Source organism: Panthera pardus, unplaced genomic scaffold (genome assembly GCF_024362965.1).
Source record: "Panthera pardus isolate Hobbes unplaced genomic scaffold, ASM2436296v1 HiC_scaffold_6, whole genome shotgun sequence".
NCBI lineage: Eukaryota > Metazoa > Chordata > Mammalia > Carnivora > Felidae > Panthera > Panthera pardus.
In genome coordinates, this window is record NW_026526991.1 from 121,802,864 (window position 1) to 121,826,421 (window position 23,558).

Below are 23,558 nucleotides of genomic sequence, written 5' to 3' on the forward strand. Positions count from 1 at the left end.
TGAGTTCGATCCCCGCATCAGACTCTGTGCTGACAGCTTGGAGCCTGCTTGGGATTCTGTCTCCTTCTCTCTTGCCACCCAACCCCCGCCCCCCCCCCCCCACTTGCTTTCTGTTTCTTTCCCAAAAATAAATAAAAATAAAATAAAAAAACCAATTTGTGAAAAGACAAACAACTATTCTAGAATACAACATTTTTGTTTTTTCAGAGTAGGATAATGTTTCCCTAAGTAATACTTCACAGAAGAATGTTAGTTTTCTGGAGCTTGGGCATCATTAAAAAATAAGTAGGTAGGTAAGTAGGTAGATTAGATTAGATTAGATTAGATTAGATGAATAGGATTTCATGTTTCAGAAATGCTGGATTAAGGAGAGCTAAATAGTGTTTTTCGTTGTGGGTCTTCTTGGGAGCTTCTGATTTGTCATTATGCCATGTGGATCTCCAAGTGATAGGGGTAGAAATTAGAATACAGGTTTTTCCAAGCACATTTGTGTAAGAAAACCCCTTTTTTCTCCAGAGTATTCTGTGGAACTTTAGCCTCGTGGAAGACAATTCGAGGAATAATCTATACATGATGACTGTTTAGGATATATTTCATGTCAGAATTTTTAGTTTAGGTAAAGCCAAAGCAATTTATTGAAGAAAATTGAAAACTAGATATGATATCAAGAGAAAATAGCATTATACTTGGCTACTTAGAATAAAATATTTTGAGTAAAGTTGTATTTTATAATTGATTTCATTATACACCGTGAGATTTTTTTTTTTATGTCCAACACTGTTATGTTATGGTTTTGTGAAACTTAATTTACCCTAGAATTTGAATAATCAAAATGATAAATTATGAGTTGTATAGAGCCTTAGGATCGCCTAAATTGACAATAAAGAATTTTTTTGAGAAATATATTTTTAATTATATAATTGATGACACCACATTATAAATAGCATTATAATTTATTTTTTCCAAACTTTTCCAAGAATGTAGTACACATTGAGGAATATATAAAAAGTGAATATTTTATAATATAAAAACTGGTGAATTTGTAAAAATTGACACAATGGGCCGAATTGGAGGAGCACGATTATTATGTTTTTGAAACAATGATGTTTCTAGAATTCTTAAATGATATATCAACCCATGTTAACTGCGACTTCTCATGTTTAATGATGTTTACAATTAAAATAATACAATAGCAATATAAGATTAACGGTCATAATTAACTCAGAATAGATTCTTTGAAGTGGTTCAAAGGGCTTTTCATAATAAATTACTAGCCTTTAATCAGCTAATTTAAAGCTAGTACTTTTTAGAATGTGAGAAGTATGTGTTTGTCTCATAAAAAATTAACTTAGGTTAATGAAATGAGTTTGAATGATCCAGATTCACTATACCAAACGAGAGCTATGTCTGATATTCCAGTGAAAGCTTTATTTAGATGGAGTCGAGAAATCTTCGAGATAACAGGCTTTTGACTGTGCTATCTGGAGTGTTATAGCTGAGTCGTGTTCCCAGAAAAAGATCGTTAAGTCTCTTTCAAACTATTGTATGAATGCATTAAATTGGCGAAATAGAAATAAATGGTCTCTTTCGGATTCCTTTCCAAGTTTAAAGAATGTTGACTTTAAAAGGTCACGAAGCCGAATTTTGCCTGTTAAAGTGGTATTTCCACTTGAGAGGCTGGCCCTGGCCGGCCTCCGCAATCCTGTTCTATCCACTCACATGCGGTTGTGATAAGGAGAGTGAAGTGTAAGCTAAATTGGGACGAGGCCTGGGCAAGGACATTTCTGCCCGAACACCAGAGACTCCAAGGTCTCAAGGGTGCTGAAGTACAGAAAAAGGGGCTGTCCTAGTGAATGAGAAAAACAAAACAAAACAAAGCACCTCTAGATGTAAAAAGTAAAAATGGGGGTCCCTGTATTTGAGGATGTAAACGATGAAGCTGAAGAGGAAAAAACAGGGGAAGAAGAAAATGAAGACACGGTGAGTAGGAAGGCATCTGCCGAGGAAGGGTATTTGTTTCTCAAAGTTGATGGTTAGAAAAAATGTCTCCTTTCCTTGTTTTTCTGGACAGGTATTCTTTAAGCCTGTGATTGAAGACCTCAGCATGGAATTGGCCAGAAAATGCACCAAACTCATTAGTGACGTAAGTGGCTTAAGTAATTTTTGTCTTCCTTTGCACTGTGTGTATGGCACTGTTATGTCACAGAATCATCGAGTTGGGGATGAACATTGAAATCCTCTGTTAAAACACAATTGTTTTTCAGATCATAGAAACTAAGTCCAGAAGTTTTCGCTGATTCCTTCAAGGTCACCTATTCAGAGAATTTCTGTAGGGAGCAGGTGTCCGTGTTCCTAATCCAGAATGCTGTCCCTTATGAATTTCGTTGTCACTCTGGCATGAAATCATAAAGCATTGAATTTCAGAACACTTTCCTTGTGCGAACCCCAAAGCCTTCTTAGTTTGTACGGTGGTGTAATTTGTTTGGGGAGGATCTCTGTCTAAATGAATGGAGGTTTAGAAAACATTTGGGGGATTTTTTGAGGACTTTGAGAAATGCAATAGTTTTCTAAACTATTTCCAAACCAGGAAAACAAACCATATATATACTTGTGTATACATAGTGTGCGTTTACAATTTTGGATTTATGGATTACCGAGCGGCATGTTAAGAACTCTGAACTAGATGATGATGGTATGAGTAAAAAAAGAAGCATTTTTCTTGTGACTCTTTTCATTAACTGAGATCAGCTTCTATTATATCTCCAGGGAATCTTAGGATTGTAGAATTATTTAACACACACGTAATTATGTATTGGTAAACCAGTAAATATGGAAGCTAGAATTCTAGAAGCCCAAGGAAAAAGGGTTGCCCACTAAGGAAGAGCATTTAGATCCTCATTAAAACGATTGTCAACTATGTGCCAGTACAGAGGTGAATAGGTGCCTGGGGCTGTAGAGAAGGGAGCCCAATACTCGCCATTTCCGTGGTAGTGAATGAGCAAAGTGATCAGAATATTTGCAAATGTTTGTTTTCAAAGGCGGTCAATCCAGGGAAGTGGGGTAGTGTGCCAGCAGGGTCTGGGCTGACTGGGCTCAGTTCCTCAAGGACACCATCTATTACGGTAAGATTAGGTCATGGTAACGCGTCTGAAATGTTTAGTGAGCTGTCTCGAACATTGTATGCACTCAAGAGATGTTAGCTGTTATTAACTCCTGAGTCTGTAAATTTATGTCTGTATCCATTCTGTCCCATTTTAGATATAACTCTGACTCCCTGTGGTTGGTCAGAAAGAGCCAGAGGATGGTGGGAATCATACGACTTCCATATATTTGACGTGTAATGTAATTGGATTTTAAATGGAGTATTTCTTTGTGCTATTACTTAATAGTCCTAAGCTACCGCGTGTGAAAGTTCCCCGTAAAACCGTAAGAATGATAAAACGATGACAACAACGAATCCATCAGCCTAGTTAAGATTTACTTGAGTGACAGGCACAGCGGCGTCTGACGTAGAGTCCATCGTTTTTCTCACTTTCGAGGTGAAGAAACGAAGGCTCAGAGAGGTTCATGTCTTGCTGGGTCACACAGTTAAGCAGTGGGGACAAGGAGTAAACACAAAGCCCTTTGGGCCTTAGCTACTCTGCTGTGCTTTCTCTCACTGTGGATTTCCATGCAAAGTTTATCTTAGTTTTACTCTTATTTATTACTCTATTATTGCTGATAGTAATGCTACCATTGAAAACCCTAAGTTCCAGAACTCTGGAAACAGTACATCTTCCAGCATTGTTATGTTTTTTATTAAAACAGAAATGTGGATGAGCTAAATTATATAAACCGTTGGCACGGAGGTGGCAACTTCAGTTAGCAGGTGATTTTATTGGAGTTATTTTGGATGAGATAATTTCTCAGTGACTCTTTATTTTTGTTTTTAAAAATTTTTTTTAATGTTATTTATTTTTGAAGGAGAGAGAAGCAGAGCATGAGTGGGGCAGGAGCAGGGAGAGAGGGAGACACAGAATCCGAAGCAGGCTCCAGGCTCTGAGCTGTCAGCACAGAGCCCGACGTGGGGCTCGAACTCACAGACTGTGAGATCATGACCTGACTGAAGTTGGACGCTTAACCAACTAAGCCACCCAGGCGCCCCTATTTATTTATTTATTTATTTATTTATTTATTTATTTATTTATAATTTTATTTTATTTTATTTTATTTTATTTTATTTTATTTATCCCTATTTATTTTTTTAAAGTTCATTTATTTGAGAAAGACAGAGACAGTGCGAGTGGGGGAGGGGCATCCCAAGCAGCCTCCTCACTGTCAGCACAGAGCCCCACACGGGGGCTCGAACTCACGAAACCACAAGATCATGACCTGAGCCAAAACCAAGAGTCAGACGCCTCACTGACTGAGCCACCCAGGTGCCCCATTTTTCAGTGACTTTTAAACCGACCTGATGGTGAGGGGCATGGCTTTCTATCATTTTGCAAAAGCCAAAGCCATGTTATTTCACTTCCATGCAGGAAAAATCAAACACGTGGCCGTAAGTTTTGTATATTATAGATCTGTGCGGCATAGCAGAATATCTTTATTACTTACATATTTAGATCATAGACTGTGGCCTAATTTATATCTGTGTACATGTTCATATTTTGTTTCAAAATAGAATTCTGTGTGTCTTAAGGTACTGGCTTAATTTTTGGAATTTATATATTTACCAAGGAATCATCTGGACAGTTACTTCTTTTTTTTTTTTCTATTTATTTTTACTTTTGAGAGGTGGGGAGGGGCAGAGAGAGAGGGAGACACAGAATCCAAAGCAGGCTCCAGGCTCCAAGCTGTCAGCACAGAGCCCGGTGCGGGGCTCGAACTCACGAACTGCGAGATCACGACCTGAGCCGAAGTCTGACGCTTAACTGACTGAGCCACCCGGGTGCTCCTACTTCTTTTGCTTCTAAAACAAAAATGAAAAGAGGAGTTCGGACAATCGTTTTTTAAAAACAAATTTTAATGTACACTTTCTGGACCAAGCAAAAGTTCTAGTTTTTAGAAGTTTGGTTAAAAAGTAAGGTATATTACGAAACAGCCACTTCATTCACTGTGTGAATAAAGTGTGAGGCCGTTTTTCAGTTTGGTTTTTGGTTCCACCTAGTTTCCGCCTTTCACTTGCCCTGCTCATATTGTACAGTTTCCATCTATGGAACTCACTTCCCAATCTTAAAGACACCTGGTCCTCTGAGGCCACCTCTTTTATTTTTCTGTTAACTATGGAATGCTTTCTATTTCTCCAAGATATTCCCTCTCTCATTCTCTCTCTCTAGGCCTGTTAGTCAACTATCCAATGAATTCTTTGAATACGTCAAACCTGTCAAACCTGGCTATTGAGCCATCAGAATCATTGATCTAGTGGCCTTTTGTGAGGTGGTCATAAAAAAATACTACGTTAAAGGGGGTGTTTTGGTACGTTTCTTGCAAATTAGGCAGCAAGAGTTTCTGCTGAGCGAGCGCAGCCACATCTGCACAAAGCCTGTGACTCAGTGTTTTGGTTCAAACCTTCCGAGGGTGTTCACTTGCATGGCAGCAGAAAGAACATTTTCCAGGCAACTGGGCATTGTTTGTTGTGGGTAAATCCTTCCAGCGCTGAAAACATTAGATTCCGTGGCTACCCCTCCAGAGAGAGCCCCGACTGTGTGAAGAGAGTCTGGGACAGCAGATTTGCTTATGAGTGTCCCCCACCCCCCCCCACCTCACAGTGATGGGGCCACAGTTCTTTCTTCCAGGGTTTGCTGCATTTAGCCAATATGGTTCCATTTGAGAAAAGACTTTGTCTGTACTTTTGGTTGAGCGCCTTAACAAGGAAGTATCCTCGGACATTTCTACATTTGTCATCCACGTTCAGCCATTAGCTAACCTCATGCCAAGAGACTGGGCTAAGTGAACAGATTTAACTCTAACTGTAGTTGCGACATGGCAGGATTCCTGGGCATGGTCAGAGCAGAAGCTAAATACTTGGGGTATCTTATTGATTATTAAGTCATCAACTTTTCCCACCTTTCCCCCCCTCAATTAGAAAGGAACTTGGATGGGGGCGCCTGAGTGCTTCAGTCGGTTGAGCATCTGACTCTTGACTGTGGCTCAGGTCATGGTCCCAGGGCTGTGGGATTGAGCCCTGCATCAGGCTCATCACTGAACATGGAACCTGCTTGCATTCTCTCTCTCTCCCTCTGTTTTTGCCCACTGCTCACTCTCTCTTTCTAAAATGAATTTAAAAAACCGGAAAGTAACTTGCACAGGATCTCGGTTATGAGTGCAAGATGGCCACGAGTAATAGGCAAACCCTAGCACAGAGGCTTAACAAATAGGTGCGGTTTTTTATTTTCACATAATGACACCTGGAGGTAAGGGTCCAGTCTTGGTACAGTGGATGTTGTCAGTCTCTCAGGTTCCTTTCCCTCTGCTTTGTCATCATTAGTTTGATGACCTTCTGATGACACCACTGCTGTTGCATCCCTGTGACGGGGGAAGGAAGAAGGTAGACGAGCAAAATGTCAAGGGATTGTGCCAGGAGGTCTCTCCCCTTTATTCCAGAGACACCAGGGACACTGCTGGGAAGACTTCTACAAATGTCCCCTGGCCAGAGCTGGGCAGCAGGGGAGGCCGCTCACTTGCCAAGGGGAGGGAGCAAAACATGGCTGGTTTAGAGCAATTCGTCCTCTGACACTCAGACAGGGGCCTGGCTACTCTCATAAATACATTTGAGTTCTGTTATTGGAAAAGAAAGGGGTCGCATAGGCAATCTAGCCAATAAATGGGGCCATGGCCATATTAGGAAGTAGCTGTCGACTCAGTGTTTTATTTCCCCTAGGATTTTGTGTCCCTTATAGGTGTAGTTCTCTTTCTTCTAGCTTTTTCTACGATCCCGGTGTAGGAAGGCTAACAATATGTGACATTCTTTAGATAAAACTTTAAGTCATTTGCTTCTTGTCACTCATGTTGTAAAATTCACTACAAGTACAATATGAGTGTCCATAAGCAAATCATACGTGTCCGTGTGTGTGTGTGTGTGTGTGTGTGTATCTTTTCAATAAAGACCAAAGAAAGGAACGGGGATCCCACTTAAGACTGAACCATTTGCCTGCACAGCGAAGGAAGGAAGCACTTCACCCTTATCCTGTGCGCTTGTCCTGAACATTCTGCTCAGGTCAGAGCTTATCGGGAGGCCCGTAGCCATAGTGCATACCACTGCAGTGAAGAATGTGGTGGCAAAAGATAAAAATAATGAGCCAAACTTAAGCCTAATGATAGGTTCTTTTCTCTCACACTTAATTATATAACGGGGCTACTTTTTTTTTTTTTCTCCTTATGATCAAAATAGCCTACTATTTATCATACTGCCATTAACGGTTTAATTACTGGTGGCTGAGGAGGGTGATTTGCAGAGACCTAAAATTATGGCTAATCTCTGAGAAGAAAAAAGGTAATTTAGTGCTCAGATAAGATAAATATGTTCCAATGTTGATTTCAGGAACAAAGCAAATGTTTAATGCGGTAGGCGTCTGATACCTGAGTCGCAGCCGTGAGACACGGTATTTTGAAATAACTTTACTTAGTACGTCCATATCTGGTCGTACCCCAGGTCAAATTACGTCCCTCACATCAGGTTGACACGTGGTAATATCTCTAGGTAATGCTAATGTGCAAGAGCAGTGTTAGTCGTGTCCTTGAGGAACCAGGTAGGTATTCAACTGAACTTCACTTTTAGGTTCTAATTAGGGAGACCATGTAATGTATGATCCGAACTGGGACGTGTTTTTCAGCCAAAGCGTTTACAGTGTTGGGTAGCCAAACATGACTTTATTACAGGGTGATGCAACCTGTAGCAAATTACCTTCATCCTCTCAACTAGTCATAAATTTTGCCTCGCCAGTTTTCAGATCGGGTGGCAACTGGTGTGGCAGGGCGGACAGGGCCTTGTCCACAGATCCTGACTTCTTTTCAGCTCATGTGTTCCTGCAGGGTCTACCCGCAGAGTGACAATTCTGGCCCCTCCTTAAGGGGAAAGGACTGACTCATTTTACTGCGGGGGGTGGGGGGGGTGAGAGAACAGATGCGCATGCTCAGCTCAGCCTTTCTGGCCTTTGTCTCAGGCACCTGCCTGCCCATGGCATTCTGGAGTGGTCTCCTCTACCAGGTGGCAAGCTTTCAGGGCACCGTCTGCTCCTGTCGGGGGAGGGGAGGCAGCTGGGGAGGCCTGTGGGTGCTCATAAATTCGGTAAGTTTGATTTGAGCAGAATTAATCAGTAAAGGAAGCTCATCGTGGCCACAGTTTGAGCCCCTTCCTCTAATCCAGCACGGAATGATGCTAACGGGAACCTCCACTTCTTTGGTTTCTGCTGCTCCTTGTTAATTGGTTACATCCCTCCTGATGGCTACTTGTTCTAAGCCTAGAGGTAGGCAGCTAAGTTTCTGTTTGATTGTAGGCTTAACTGTGTCGTCAGGGGCTTGAAAGTAACGATAAACTAGGACACCTGTCGAATGAAAGAGGAGTGTGTGGTAATAGGCTGAGCAAGCCGGGCAGACAGGACCCATGGTCAACGGGAGTCCACCAACGTGACCCTTGATGATAACGGGATGCTTACTTACTTAAGCAACAGTCTTTCTGTCCTGTGTCTCATCACCCTTGCAGGTCTGTGTTAGATACCTGTGTATGTGATTTGGCTGGTGTCAAGCATTATTCCTCATTTGAGTATTTCCTTCAGAAAACGGGCTTTCTCAAGTAATTCTCATTCTCCTGTTCAAAAAAGGACCATTCAAATGGTTTTTCCTCTTTCTTGTCTTATGTCAGTTATTCTCTCTTTTAGATTCATTATAAAGAAGAATATAAAAAGTCTAAGGACAAGTGTACGTTTGTGCCTGACACGCCCATGCTAAACCATGTAAAAAATATTGGTGCTTTTATTTCTGAGGTAAGGCACCCAAACTTTCAGAATGGCTTGCATTTTCGTTTTCTGTTTGTGTAGATAAAAGTCTATGCGTTAAAATTAGAGAATAATAGTTTTGAGAGCACCACTGAATGTTGGCAATATCTATATAATCATGTCATTCTACACACAATGTCAATTAACTCTAAGGTTGACATATTTTATTATATATGTCTCTATTTTGAGTCCAGCTCTTTCATATGTATGTAGGATTACTCTTGAAAAGAAAGATTTTATTCAATAGGTAGAAAGTCCTGGAAAAATTGTTTTAGAAGTTCCATTATTTTATTTCCGGAGAGGTGTATTAGATATAAATTGTTGAATATCATTTTGAAAATCAGTAAAATTTACCAGCTGATTCTATACAATGTAGTGTCTTTGGTAAGTAATTTTAAATCAATTTCAACCATTTTTGATTAGGATCAGTTCAACAGAGACACTTACGAAATCACAGAGTGAGAAATGCACTCCATTTTCCAGCTGAAAAATCATATAGTCTCTTTCTGAGAGCATTTCAAGCTACAGTTTATTCTGCATTATAAAGCACACTATTAACAATGATATCTGTGAGAAGGCATTTCTGTAGTCTGTGACTAGATCACTTAGAAAAGATAAATGTGAAACGAGGATGAGTGAAATCGTATTGTAATTGACTGACCTCTAGTGTTTCGTCAGCTATGTTGGAAAAAGATCAACATGATGTTCTTGGGATTATTTTCCCTCACATGAAAACATTTTGGGAACTGGCAAATTTTCTTTTATTAAACACCCAACTCCAAAGAGTCGTGAGAACACGAGGTTTACACCTTGTCTACGCTTGATAAACCCACGCTCAAATCTAGCCCCGAGTGGGAGCTATAGAGTGTGGAGAAACGTGGTTTTGTTTGTTTGCGTTAGGTGTTATTTCTCTGGTGCAGAGACTCTCTTGATGTCTTTAATTCCTGATGGATTCTTTTTCCTGAAGGAGTTAACTGCAGAGCAAGGAAAAAAGGAAAAAAAAAAAAAAAAAGGAAGTGGACAATCTGTTGTGTTACTTTGAACCTAATCTTCCTGAGGGAGACGGTGAATGAAATGAGTCTTTCTTTTTATGAGTAATGAATGTTTGGGATCACATTCATTAGTCGTGTGCAGATTGGAGGTGGGAAGGCACAGAAACAGCACCCTCACTGCACCCCCCACCCCAATCCCTGCTGCAGTCGTGGTAGAAGGAGGTTAAAAACATTTGAATAAAGGAACACTGTGCATTCGGGTTCTAGACAGTACACTGTAACAACTTGTGTTTTCTGGAATAGCTCACTTGTCTCATTTTTCTCATGTTTTTCTTTGCTGATCAAACATTTGAAACTCTCAATATATACTAACAGATTTACTTTTAGAAATGTGCACGGGTTTAAATAGAAAAATAGTCATTATTTCCTTGAGCGTCTCATTTAAAGCTTTGTCCGCGATACATTGGATTTATCTCTCTTCGGAATATGTTCTTCAGCCTAGTATCTAAGGTTCAAATGGTCTTCGGGTTTTTAAATTAATTCTGTTCCTGAAGAAAGTTGCCTTTTATTCTCTTTCAATATTCACAGTGAAAAAAAAAAGTCATACTTATTTTTTTTTCCCTTTTTCCCCCTCTGTAGGCAAAATACAAAGGCGCCATTAAGAAGAATCTTTCCAATTCTCTGTATAGGCAGATGCCAGCCACAATTGATAGTGTCTTTGCAAGAGAAGTTACCCAGCTTCAGAGTGAGGTGTGGTTTTCCTAAATTGTTATAATTTTATATATATATATATATATATATATATATGTATATATATATAATTGTATATATTATATATATTATGTTTGTAATTATATATTATTTATTATATATAATTATATATATTAATCATAGACATATGAGTTTAACTTAATATAATTAGTATCTTAAAATATATTAATATTTAAAATATTTAAAATGTATACTTAAATATATTTAGCAAAAAGGTTGTTTATCTTGGGTGTCACATACTGCATGAAAATTAGAAGCTGCTCATTGATGTGCTGTCACTAGTCACTGGTGGAGTTACAGAACATGAAAAGGACAGGCAAATCTGTCATCACCCGATGCTGTTTCTCCTAATCCCAGTCACAACTCTTAATAGAGAAAAGTGTAATCTAATTAGGACAGCTTGCTTAGGTTGACATCTTACAGCAAATATTAAAGGGTTAATGGTTAAATTCAGAATCCACAGGCCTGTGCTTCCTCAGTTAGGCAAGTGGCTCCTAAATTTCCTTGTCCGTGGATTATGGTTTCCACGTAGAGTACCTCAGCTGGAAGTAGCCATTTCAGTGGTTGTGCGGTGCAGGGGAAATTAAGGACTGTCATCCTATAAGCCCCTTTTGAATCCAGAAGAGTAATTTCCCCCTTTTGTACATCGAGACATAAGGAATATGTAATGCATTTCATTTGTTGTATTTCTTAAAATAGAACTTCAAAATAGAGTATTCCACCTCTCTCTCACCCACTTACCGTTTCGTTTTCTTCATAGCACAGTTTGTTTGTTTGTTTTTTTAATGTTTTAACTTCATTAATCTGTTACTGGTTCCCTAAGTGACATGAGAGCGGGGACCTCACATGTCTTGTTCTCTGTTCTACCCCCGACCTTAGAATATTCCTTGGCAGACAGGGGGATATTCAGTAAATACTTGTAAAATGGATTTTGTTGAACTTGTTGATTCCTTTGGTAAGGAAATGTTTCCTTTTACATAGTTCATACGTAAACTTTATGCTACATTTTAGGTTAAAAATAATAGTGAACACATAGATGTGCTTCCTGTGTGTCCGGGGCCGTTCTCTGCATATATTTGCATCACATAATCCCCATAACTATACTCTGTGAGATAGTCTCACTTCGGAGATGTGGAACCTGAAACAGAGGAGCTAAGGAACTGACCTGAGCTCACACAGCCAATAAATGGCAAAGCCAGCACATGAATGTGGATCCAGGGTCTGGGTTGTTAACCACACACTGTTATCACCTCTTTTGACCACTGTTTTTCGTATTCAAAAAGTTTACTTCTTCCTTCGGAATCTTTTTAAAGTAGAGGATAATTTAAAAATAGTCTGAAAATAAAGTGCTCTTGAAAACGGCTGAACGTCGTTATCTTTTGCAGAACATTTCTAAGTACCTGATTATTACAAATTTAAATGTCTGCTGTGTACTCAGCTTAGCAGTTAGCGAACCTCAGCTGCACAACACGAGGCTAAAAATATATGATATCAGGGTTTGGCATGGCTGACCATGACTAATGTGCCCCCTTTTTTTCCTTGCCAACATCTGATCACCTACCCACTTACTGATAATACAGACTACTCTGTAAAGCAAATCAGTACAACACTTGATATGGGACAAACAACAGTTATACAAGAGAGGAAGAATATTCTTTTTCTAAAAAAATTATGTTTATTTTTGAGAGAGAAAGGCAGGGTGCAAGTGGGGAGGGGCAGAGAGAGGAAGACACAGAATCTGAAGCAGGCTCCAGGCTCTGAGCTGTCAGCACAGAGCCCGACGCGGGGCTCGGGCACACGAACCACGAGATCATGACCTGAGCCGAAGTCGGATGCTTAACCGACTGAGCGCCCCAGGAATATTCTATTCTTAGTTTTATACTTGGGAAGGTAACATTGTCAGATATTTACATCCTCACTGCTATGAAAATGTACAACGTTTCTCACCTTGTTATGGCAGAAACAGAGCTATAGTACATAAACACATGCAACATAGAGCTTAACGTGAAAGATAATCCATAGTGTATATTGTAGAATCTTTTTTTCCCCCCAGACTAAGTTGTCACTTACATCGTTAACATGTGTTATATACATAGCACATGTTATAGAGAGTGTGCACGCTGGGAAAGACATGTATGTGCCCCCAGCACTGCCCACTATTGTAATTAGTCACTGAACTTGTGAGGAAGAAAAAAACCTGGATTCTGGATAAAGCATCTATTTCAATGGAATAATGTAATATAATAACCTTTCAGTGTGATGTAATCACATTTCTTGAGATTTGTGTAAATCAGTTTTATTGTTGTTAACATTAAAGTTCTCAGAGCTTACCGGGTAATAAGACTGGCAAGAAAGTAAAACTATTTGACAGTGTCTGAAAAAATTAAACAACTAAACTTTTACTGTGTCCAGATAGTATCAGATTTGTGGTAGGCTAAATTAGAGTATTAGACAGATTCTGGAAGTTCATGGTGTTCTGGGTTCTATTGAAAAGTCTCCTTAAACTTAGGACACTGGATCAAAATATTATGTTAAAATCAATTTGCAGACATTGTCAGATGCTTTCATTCAAACTAGAATAAGGTGAGATTAGCTAGATTAATGCTCCTTATAGAAAACGACTAAGAGGAAGAAATATCTTTTAAAAAAAGAGAGAAAGATGTAGAGGGTTTTGGATGCCATTTTATTAGATATCCTCCCCACCCACCCCTTACAAATTTTATGAATGAAGACCACAGAGAAAGTTTCTGGAAATGCATGGACCATGCCATGGAATAGTGAGATCCTTCTCACCAGGGCTTTTTCACGCAGAGGCTCAATAATCTCTTATCACAGAAGTAATACAGGCTACTCAGGTGTCTGAACTCAGGAGATGTTTGACAGCCTACATTTTATCTGTAGTGGCTACAGGGTCCCGCCTCAGGAGCCTCTGAGGTGTCTATGCTATGGGGTTAGAAGTGCCATTTACCCAGACAGTAGTTCTAAAATCTACTGGAAGTTAGAAATGTATACAGATCTCATGCGTATATGTGACATAAATATATACTATCTTATCAAATGTATAGGATAAACGTATACACTACTTTTATAAACATATTTATATATACGTGTATAAGACTATTGCAAGGTGGGGCACCTGGGTGGCTCAGTCAGCTAAGCACCCAACTCTTGGTTTTGGCTCAGGTCACGATCTCACGGTTTGTGGGATCAAGCCCTGCATCGGGCTCTTGGCTAACAGAGCAGAGCCTGCTTGGAAATCTCTCTCTCTCCCCCTGTCTCTCTGCCCCCTCCCTGTCTCTCTCTCTATCTCTCTCTCTCTCAATAAATAAATAAATAAACATTAAAAAAAAAAAAGACTATTGCAAGTTGTCCTCCATTAGTTAGGTGTCCAGTACCAAAGTGACTTTAATTCTCAAGGTAGGAAGAAAACAGTGTTAATTTAGGGACATGCCACACCATAATGACAAATCCTACGAAATCAAATTTATCGGAAAATTGATTGGCTTGACATAATTTTCCATTAGCTACTCTAAGTATGAAAATTAATATGATAAATTAAAGTTCGGCTGCCTCCAATTTGATGTAATCTTAATTCTAAACTGGTGCTTAGTGGCAGCTATAAATGAAATGACTTTTAATGCTGCAGGAAGAAAATTACACAGCCTTTTAAAGAAAGGGTTCTTTTTAAAATTGTGCTTGATGACTCGCCGTTTCTATGATAACCCACTAAATGATCAGCTGCATTGGTTATGTTTATAAAGTCACAAGTAATACAAATTAAACCAGGCACCCAGAAAAAAGGAAATAGTGCATGCTGTCTCCTTTTATTTAAGAAGAAGAAACAAATCTGATAAAAGTTTCTTCTTGGCTTAATAGACCTGGCCACCCATTAAACTCTTCCTCCTTTCCCCCAAAGTTATAATATAGAATGTAATGAAACTGACATAATGGTCTTTGTCGACTTAAATGGTGGTTCTTAATGGGTTTCCTGTTTAACATAACTAATTGGTGAAAATGTAAAGATAATGTTCATGAGAATTAGATATCCTGATGGATTAAGTCAATGGACAGATACTAACAAGATGAATCATCCCTGGAATAACATGGGGTGCTGTGTGTAAGTCCTGATAATCAACTAGACGTGCAAGATTGGATGTGAGAACAGAGCGGGGCAGAACCGAACAAGACTTAAGGGCATTAGTTGACAGAAATGTCAACATCGCCGTCGAAAGGAAAACATTGTCATCTATGGGTACATGAGTAATAGCGTATAGCACGGAAGAGGTCATAACCTGGCTTGGACAGTTCTAATTAGGAGAGGTCAGACCATATCTGGAACATTCTGGGCATGTTAAGAAAGAGATGGCCTAATTGTAAATTGTGCAGAGGAGGGCATTTAAGGGTATAGGGCCTCAGGGCCTTACTCTGTGCAGATGGTCTGGAGGAATGGAAGTCATTGATAGCTGTGCACCTACATTTGAAGTTCTGTCCTGAGCTAGACTCCTGCATGGCTTCCAGGGGAAGACAGATGGGGGTTTCATTAAAGGAGGAACTTGGTATCCCAGCTTTCACGATTTAGAGATTGTGATGCCCCAGGGTGAGTTCTCTTTCATGTAGAAGTTTTCAAGAAGAACTTGGTAAGGGAGCCAGAGAGGGGATTTAAATATTAATGGTTGCAACAGGTGGCTTTCTCTTTTTATGGTAAATTTCAATGATTTTATTTTTAAAAATTAGTTTTACAATTATCACTTTAATTCTCCAGACAAGTATATTATATCTAAGATAAACAAGTGGTTAATAGTGTTTATTAAGACCCATGAGGAGTTTGAGTTCATGAGAATATTTATCTTTATTAAATTTTTTTAACGTTTATTAATTTTTGAGAGAGAGAGAGAGAGAGAGCACACGCGCACATGAGTAGGGAAGGGGCAGAGAGAGGGAGACACAGAATCCCAAGCAGGCTCCAGGCTCTGAGCTGTCAACACAGAGCCCGATGCGGGGCTCAAACCCACGAGACGTGAGATCATGACCTGAGTGGAAGTTGGATGCTCAATCGACTGAACCACCCAGGTGCCTCAATTTTTATTTATTTATTTTGTATTTAAAGTTTATTTACTTTGAGAGAGAGAGAGAGCTCGGGAGCAAGTGGGAGAGGGGCGGAGAGAGAGAGAAAGAGAGAGAGAGAGAGAGAATCCCAGGAAGGCTGCATACTGTCAGCACAGAGCCCAACGCCGGGCTTGATCTCACGAACTGTGAGATCGTGACCTGAGCCGAAATCAAGATTTGGACACATAACTGACTGAGTCAACCAGGCACCCCATTTTTTTTAAAGTTGAGAATATTTAATAAACTCATTTATTCATGCATTCGCCAAGCATTTATTGACTTCTATACTCCATCATTCACTATGATAGACACAGGATATTAAAAGATATCTAAGAAGATATAGACATCGCTGTCAAGGAGCTTGTATTAGTAAAAAGTTTTCCTCAAGTTTAGCTGTATTCCTTTTCATTAAAAATTAGATCTTGTTTTGTTCTTGGTGAATACTCTTCTAGTTTTTCTCTTCAAATTGTCTTTATTCTCTTGTTTCAAGTTATTCTAACTCTATAAATATTTTCGTATTATAGAACTTTTAATATATATTTAAAACTAATTTTAAAATCATTCATTCATTCCTGTTTTATTTTCGTTCATTCATTCATTGAGCAAATAGTCATTCTTCCTTACTTTATGCCAGCACTATTTTGGGTTCTGAGCATTCAGTGAGCTAAGCAGTTATGTTCTAGTGAGGGAAGACCGAAAATCAGTAATTCTACAAAAAATGAGAGTAATTGAAAATTGCTAGGGAGAGACATAGGATTATAGAATAGACTAGGGGGAAGGGGTTTGTTTGTTGCCTTCTGGATCTTCTTTTTTCTAACTCTGTTGTTGAGTTTGGTTACTTCCATTTTTGAAGCAATCTTTCTCACGCCTTCTCTCCATCCCAGGAGGGAACAGATTGGAGTGATAGCAATGGATAGTGTTGGCATGATGCTCGTTTCTCTCCCAGAGGACATTATCTCAGAAATCTGCCCGCATGTTATATTTTCTCCCAAAGGTTAGGGCGTTTCATGAGGTTTATGTTATAATATAACCGTGCCTACGGAAAGTCATAACAACTAATTAAAAGATGAAAAAATTCCCCTATAAATGTCTGATCATTTCCCCCCACCGTGTCAGTTGCTTTCCCAAGATTTAAACCTTGGACATTTATGACCCCCAAAGGCTCACAGATTTGGAAGGTTTCCCAAAACTGTAGCTGAGATTCAAGCGAGCTGCATATGGGTGGGAGTTTCAGCGTACAGAGTTTTGAAATCAACAGTGAAGAGTTAGAATTACAAGTCTAACCTGAAGCACTAACATTAAAGCACTGTGTATACTCTCTCATTATAGAAGCTTAGGCGACTATGTCCATCATGATGGTATTCAAAAACACAAACTTCTAGCGAAAACACTGAACTTTAACAGGTAAGAATTTAACATACCCCTGAATGAAACTAACTGATGTGTGTTTTTTAAGGTTGCCTATAAGCAGAAACATGATGCTGCCAGAGGATTCTCAGATTATGCTCATATGAAGGAGCCACCCGAGATCAAACATGCCATGGAGGTCAATAAACACCAGAGTAATGTAAGGAAGCCATCCCTCGTGATTTTCTGGGGAATTGTAGTTCACCACATGAGGGCTAATGGATATGTTGTCAAAATTTAATTATTACAGCTCTCCTATTCAAAAAGGACTGTAAAATTTTTTTTCTTTCTTTCTTTCTTTCTTTCTTTCTTTCTTTCTTTCTTTCTTTCTTTCTTTCTTTCTTCTCTCCTTCCTCCTTTCTTTCTTTCTTTCTTTCTTTCTTTCTTTCTTTCTTTCTTTTCTTTCTTTCTTCTTTCCTTCCTCCCTCTTTTCTTTCTTTCTTTCTTTCTTTCTTTCTTTCTTTCTTTCTTTCTTTCAAATCTCTCCGTGTTCAGTCAGAAGTCCATCTGAATTATTCTGTCAAAAGCATAAAAACCTTGTGGAATGCCTTTAAAATGTCAGGCACTTACAGATATTAAAAACTGTGCTTTGGACCTGTTGGGTTATTAGCATTTCCCAGAGTGCCCTTGACTTGATGGTGAAGTTCCCATAGTTTCCAGTCTAGAATTACAGACGAACTTGGAGAAAGGGCCCCATAAATCACTGATCCAGGGAAGAGTCACAAATGCTAGTGAGATTGTACCCCACTCCTGTTTCTTTTGGAATGTATATGAAGAGCAAATTGTCAAACTCAAGACCCATGGAGAACATGAAAGCAGTTAAACAAGCCCATAGAAAATGAAAATGAATTATTTTTTAAAATGTTTATTTATTTTTGAGAGAGACAGAGAGAAAGAGAGAGAGAGAGCGAGCGTGAGTGGGGGAGGGGCAGAGAGAGAAGGGGACAGAAGATCCAAAGCGGGCTCTGTGCTAACAGCAGTGACCCCATGCGGGGCTCCAACTCGTGAACCTTGAGACGAAGCTGGATGCTCAACTGACTGAGCCACCCAGGCACCCTGAGAATGAATTCTTTTATAAGTTAGCAGATTATACACTTGTAAGTTAGCAGGCACATGAAAACCTTCATGTGTTTGTTCAATGACCACCACTCTCCTGGTGGCCTAGAAGAATAGTTTCTTCCTGAGATTTCAGTGGAAGCCTACTTCTCTCCCCCTTCTCTCCCCATTTCTTTGCTCTCTAGAAAGAATGCAGGAACTGTGTGTTTGGGTCTTTATGGGTTAGAATCAGTTACGATAAAGGTGTCTGCCTTAGCTGGGTCAAGAAACTCCCTTTCTTTGGAAAGTACCTGATACATCTTGGTCATCTCACGTGGGCTCTGTCCCACCACTGCGTTCCTTTATTGAATGGTGCTTTGCTGACTCTGTCCCCAGAGCCCCGGCTGTTCAGTGTCTCTTTGCAGGTTGGCAACAATTATCTGATATTAAATTGTAATAGGTCAGTGCTTAAGTAAAAACTGAGCGAGGTTTTACATTTTAATTCAAATGTGTAAACACATGCCAATAACAAGACAATTTTCTAAGATGCTTTAACCTTGATAAGAGATGAGGAAGCTACGTGTCTGTAATTACCAGCAAGGCCATTTTAAGGGGATGCTTTGTAAGAACGGTTTGCTTACAGAATGAGGATCATAATCATAATAACTACCACTTAGCGAGCCCTGCTGCACGGCAGGAACTGTGCCAAGACCCTGATCATTTCCAGTTCTCGCAAAGTCCCTGCACTGCATCCCAGTTTGTAGATGAAGAAAACGAGACCAAAGAGTCAAACTCCCAAGCCCACGCTCTCCATTACGCCCTGCTACCTCCCTCTTAAAAGTCACTGGTTACTGGTCAAGGTTTTACGTGAAATTTTTTTTAAATGTGGGACCTAATAGGTTATCATCAGAATGTAGATGAACAGATTCAAGGCACTGCGGGAAAGAAGGTGGCGGCGGTGGTCCGGGAGGGGCCGGACCACACTACACGGACCCTCGGGAAGCCTTTTCCAACTCTATAATTCAATGAAATTCAAATACGGAAGTTCCTTATCATAGAACCGGGGTTATTATTTTAACTGTGCCTTTTCTTTTAAAAGGTCTTTGATTGAGGGATTGAGGGAATAGAGTATAAAGGCCTTTTCTCTTCCATTCAATACTGTGTACTTATGGGAGAAGGGTGTATTTACTTACACTCCTCTGCCTTCTCGGCTCAACCTTTACATGCAAAGTTTGTACATATAATAGGATTTAGAAAGTGTTTAAGACTATTTGCTCAGATTTAAAGTGAGAATGATATTTGTATTCTACCTGTGAAGTAGTTGATATTCCCCTAGAGTCAAGGCACTCAGAATAATACATTTGTTGTCCCTACAATATGAGATTTAAACCTAGGTCTGGAACGCCCCAAGAAAGCAGGAACTTCTCTTGGCTCGTAGGTGAGGCGACCGCATCTCCACGGTAGACGACACCCTGTCTCCCATAAAGCTTCAGTCCGGTCACCCTCATCTGCCCAGAATTAACTAACAGAATGACCCTTTCGTAAGGTGGAGTGCCGCTTTACGTTGTGCCCCGAAGTGATGCGATTTAACGAAACTAAAATGTGTGGCACATGTACATCTGATTTACCTAGAAATAATGCAAAGAGGCCTCCTGGCTTGCCTTTTTATGTTTCTCCCCAAAGCAAGTGAGTTTCCACTCTCTGTTAAGAGAACCAGGAAACCAGGACAGCTGTGCTTTAAGCCTTGTAATTTCTGCTTTCTTTCGGCTCAAACTTTTATTAGAACATCCACCAATGGCCTTAAGGGTGTGATCTTTCTTTTAGAACCTCTCTCTCCCTCCGGCCTTGAGAGGAGAGGGCTTCGGTGAGGGCCATCTGAATCCTCACCTCTGCGTAACTGAGAGTTTCAAGAGGAAGGCTATTCTAGGGGTGCTAGTCTCTTCTGTCACCCCCAAATTCAGTGAGCACAGAACAGGGGGGAAATCATTTGTCTGAATACCCCCCACGGTAGCACATAACAGAAAAGGAATTCAGAGTCAGACCACATGTTGCCTGGATGACCTTGGACAGGTTACTTAATATCTCCAAATCTCAGCATTCCCATCTGTAAAATGGGGCAGTGATAATCTACCTCACTGGGCTCTCACGAGTATTAAATGAGATGGTACATGTGAAGGGCTTTGCAGAAGAGCTGTTCCATAAAATATGAGTCCTCTTTGGTCCTCCTCCAATTTTAAAGGGTGATCTGAGAGGTTAGGATGATTTCATAGTCAATTTGAAATAATTAAAAGAGCTTAGATTTAGAAAAGAGCCAACTCAATATGCAATTTATTTTAAGAAGCGTTTAGTTCAGAAGGGCATGTTCAAAATATTTCTGAACCCATATAACTACCTATCTTGTTGATACTAAAATCAAGAAATTATTAAAAACAGCCAATCTAAATCCTTTCGTATCTTAAGGGATGTACCCCTGCCAAATTCTTCTAATGTAATTTAGAGGAACTGGAGGTAATCTATCCTGTTACTTTCCCCTAAAGATGGGCTCGAAATGAAAACCCCAGTAACATGATTAGTTCTCATCAATCTTATCAGAGACGTGAAACCCAATAGGTCTGAAGGAAGTCAAACAAAGTTTGAATTGCCATCTTCAGTTTTGCAAGTAATGTGGTCTGTATAGACTTGGGGTGAAATTGGAGTGATAAACTTTTCCAAAACACCATATTGGTAATCAATTCAATGTGTATTAGGAGGAAGTATTCAGCAGGGAAACAAGAGACTTAATGTCCTTTTTGAGCATGATGTATATACTTCCTTGATGGCAATAAAAACTTATCAGGAGATACAATTTCTTTTCTTTTCCATCAGAAAGTGAAAAAGCTTAGAGATAAATCAGTAAAATGATACTGGAAAAACATTCGTGGTTCCCTGTGATTTCCTGGTGTGACCTAGAATAACAGCACTTCAGGACTTAGTATTAAAATAGACACATTAGTATTTTGTTCATCTCCAAGAGTAGTTAGTAATACCCATTCTGCCTTCTTTACAAGATTACGGTGGTGGTAAAATGAAGTCATGAGTAAGAAAATGTCTGTCAACTCTAAAATGATTTTTGTAAACAAGACAGGCATAAAAACGACAAAGATAAAGCTCCATATTCTACTCCATCTTTTAGGAAATGGAAAACTTTTGTGCCTTCTGATGAATATCAGATCCCACATTTACTTGTAAATAAAAGGTTTACATTCTCTCAAAAAAAACATATGTACAATGTAATATTTTACTAGTTTTTTTACGTACAGCGTGCCCAGACGGAAATAAGCGTACGATGGGATTTCCAGTCCATGCGCCTATCTGATGATACCTGGGAGCTGTTCTCACGTGAGAGTTTCCGATGACAATAAAAGTATTTCTTGAGAATGACTTCACCAGCGCTTTGAGATTATCACTAAGTACAGGCCACACGACTCACTTCCGTTCTGCAGACTTAAAAGATGTCCATCCTATCTAGTCTCTTCTCACCAAGAATCATGTTACCCTTCAGCAGAGTAGCAAAGGGAATGAATGGTTCTGGGCCAGTTGGATTTGATTTATATACGTCTACTCAAGTGAACGTGGTGAGCTAAGAAGTTCAAAAAGAAATTCTGATGGGATTAATCTCTCTCTTGGAGGCAACGAAGAACACATTGGACACTGCAGAAAAACATGAAGTGGAGATGGCATTCGTCGGGAGTTTCTAGAGTTAGCACCAGAACTCCGCCTCAAGTTAGCTAAGTAAAACATGAGAATTTATGGGTTTACATAATTAGACATTCAAGCTGCCTTCAAGTGTAACGATCCAGAGATCACAGTGTCGCCGGGACTCTTCCTCTCGACCCGTCTCGTGGCTTTGCTTTCGGACGGACTCTGTCTAGGTGGTCTCAAGATGACAGCTGGTGTTTCCAAAATCAAATCGTCCCCTCGGCAGCTGATCCCAGAGAGAAAAGACAGTAGGTCTTTCTCCCTCAGCCTCGGATCCATCGGTGCCTCTGGCCCCCCCCCCCCCCCCCCGGGTTACGTGTCTGCCCTCTTATCGATCATGGTTTCCAAGGGGTTGGGGTATCTGATTGGACAGACTGTCATGTGGCTGTTTCTGTCATCAAGAAGGTAGGCTGCATCGGACAGCCCCACCAATTCACGTGGAGTGACGGAGAGGCAGTTTCCAAAGGAAAAATCCCAGGCGGATTAGAAGAAAAGGATAAATGTCCATTACAACGGAAAATGACCCAGAGACGTGGGAAAGGGCAGGGAAATAAATTTAGTGGGGGGGGGGGGGGGAGGGGAGATAAGAGGAAGAGATCAAGCAGGTATAGTAATAATTCTAGGTGTTCCTGAAGAAGAAACCGTAATCATTCTCTACAGATATTATTAAAAAGGTAAGGAGTTTATCTTGGATACAGGATCAGCGTATAAGAAAATGGTCATCGTATGAGAATTCCTTTATTGCCTTGGGTGGGACCTATAGAAGGAAACAATCAAACTTCATTGAAAGGTATAATAAGAGATTTAAAGAAGTGGGGAAACACACTTTCTCCTGGGAAGAGACTGAAGTATCTCTCTTCTCCTTTTTTCGTCCCTCCTCCGGCTTTTTTCCTCCTCTCCTATGCTCTGAGGACGCAGTAGGGAGCAACACATTACCAAAACAAGGTAAAATCAGTTGCTGGCTCTCGAGCTTGCACGCATCCTGGGCTTGACGATTTTCAGGAGCCTCCTGTTTTCTCCTTCTTCAACAGCGTTCTGTAGAACACGAGAAGTTTCTAAGGTTCAAGATTCATGAGAAGACAGCCTGAAGAACGGAGACCGGTCGGTCCACTGTTCCAATACAGTTAGCACTTGGGGGTTTGAAGTCATTCCGGAAATAGGGGGAAAAAACCATATATATTCTTTGACCTTCCACTGCCAAACCTCTCTTCGGCCGCGTACCGTTTTTCCTCTTCCCGGGTTCGGACAGACTGCAGAACGGAGCTAAGACACGTTGGGGACACTTGAGAAATGGCAGGCGAGCCCCCCTCAAAGCCGGGCAGCCGGCACACCACCAAGTTCAGACATCGTTGCTCATGGTGCAGCCCAGGAGCTGGTGGCCCTGTGCCTCCCCACATGAAGCCCCGTTCCCGTGGGATGTCCCCACGCACTGATATTCTGGAAGATCTGACTAGCGACCGGGCTCCCGTGCTGCTCTCCTGTGTGGCTCTGTGCCGTCCGCTTGTTTGAATCTGCAGCTCTTGTCAATCTTCAT

General features: G+C 40.3%; 1 protein-coding gene across 1 annotated transcript in view; it reads left to right on the top strand.

Annotated features, from left to right (window-relative positions):
* Positions 1-1,760: 1,760 nt before the first annotated feature.
* Positions 1,761-23,558, top strand: part of NEBL (nebulette) — a 108,358-nt gene continuing 86,560 nt past the window's right edge. The window contains 5 exon segments of the mRNA XM_053894872.1: positions 1,761-1,980; positions 2,072-2,143; positions 8,859-8,963; positions 10,607-10,717; positions 17,301-17,411. Coding sequence (XP_053750847.1) covers positions 1,903-1,980; positions 2,072-2,143; positions 8,859-8,963; positions 10,607-10,717; positions 17,301-17,411 — 477 coding nt within the window. The 5' untranslated portion in view covers positions 1,761-1,902.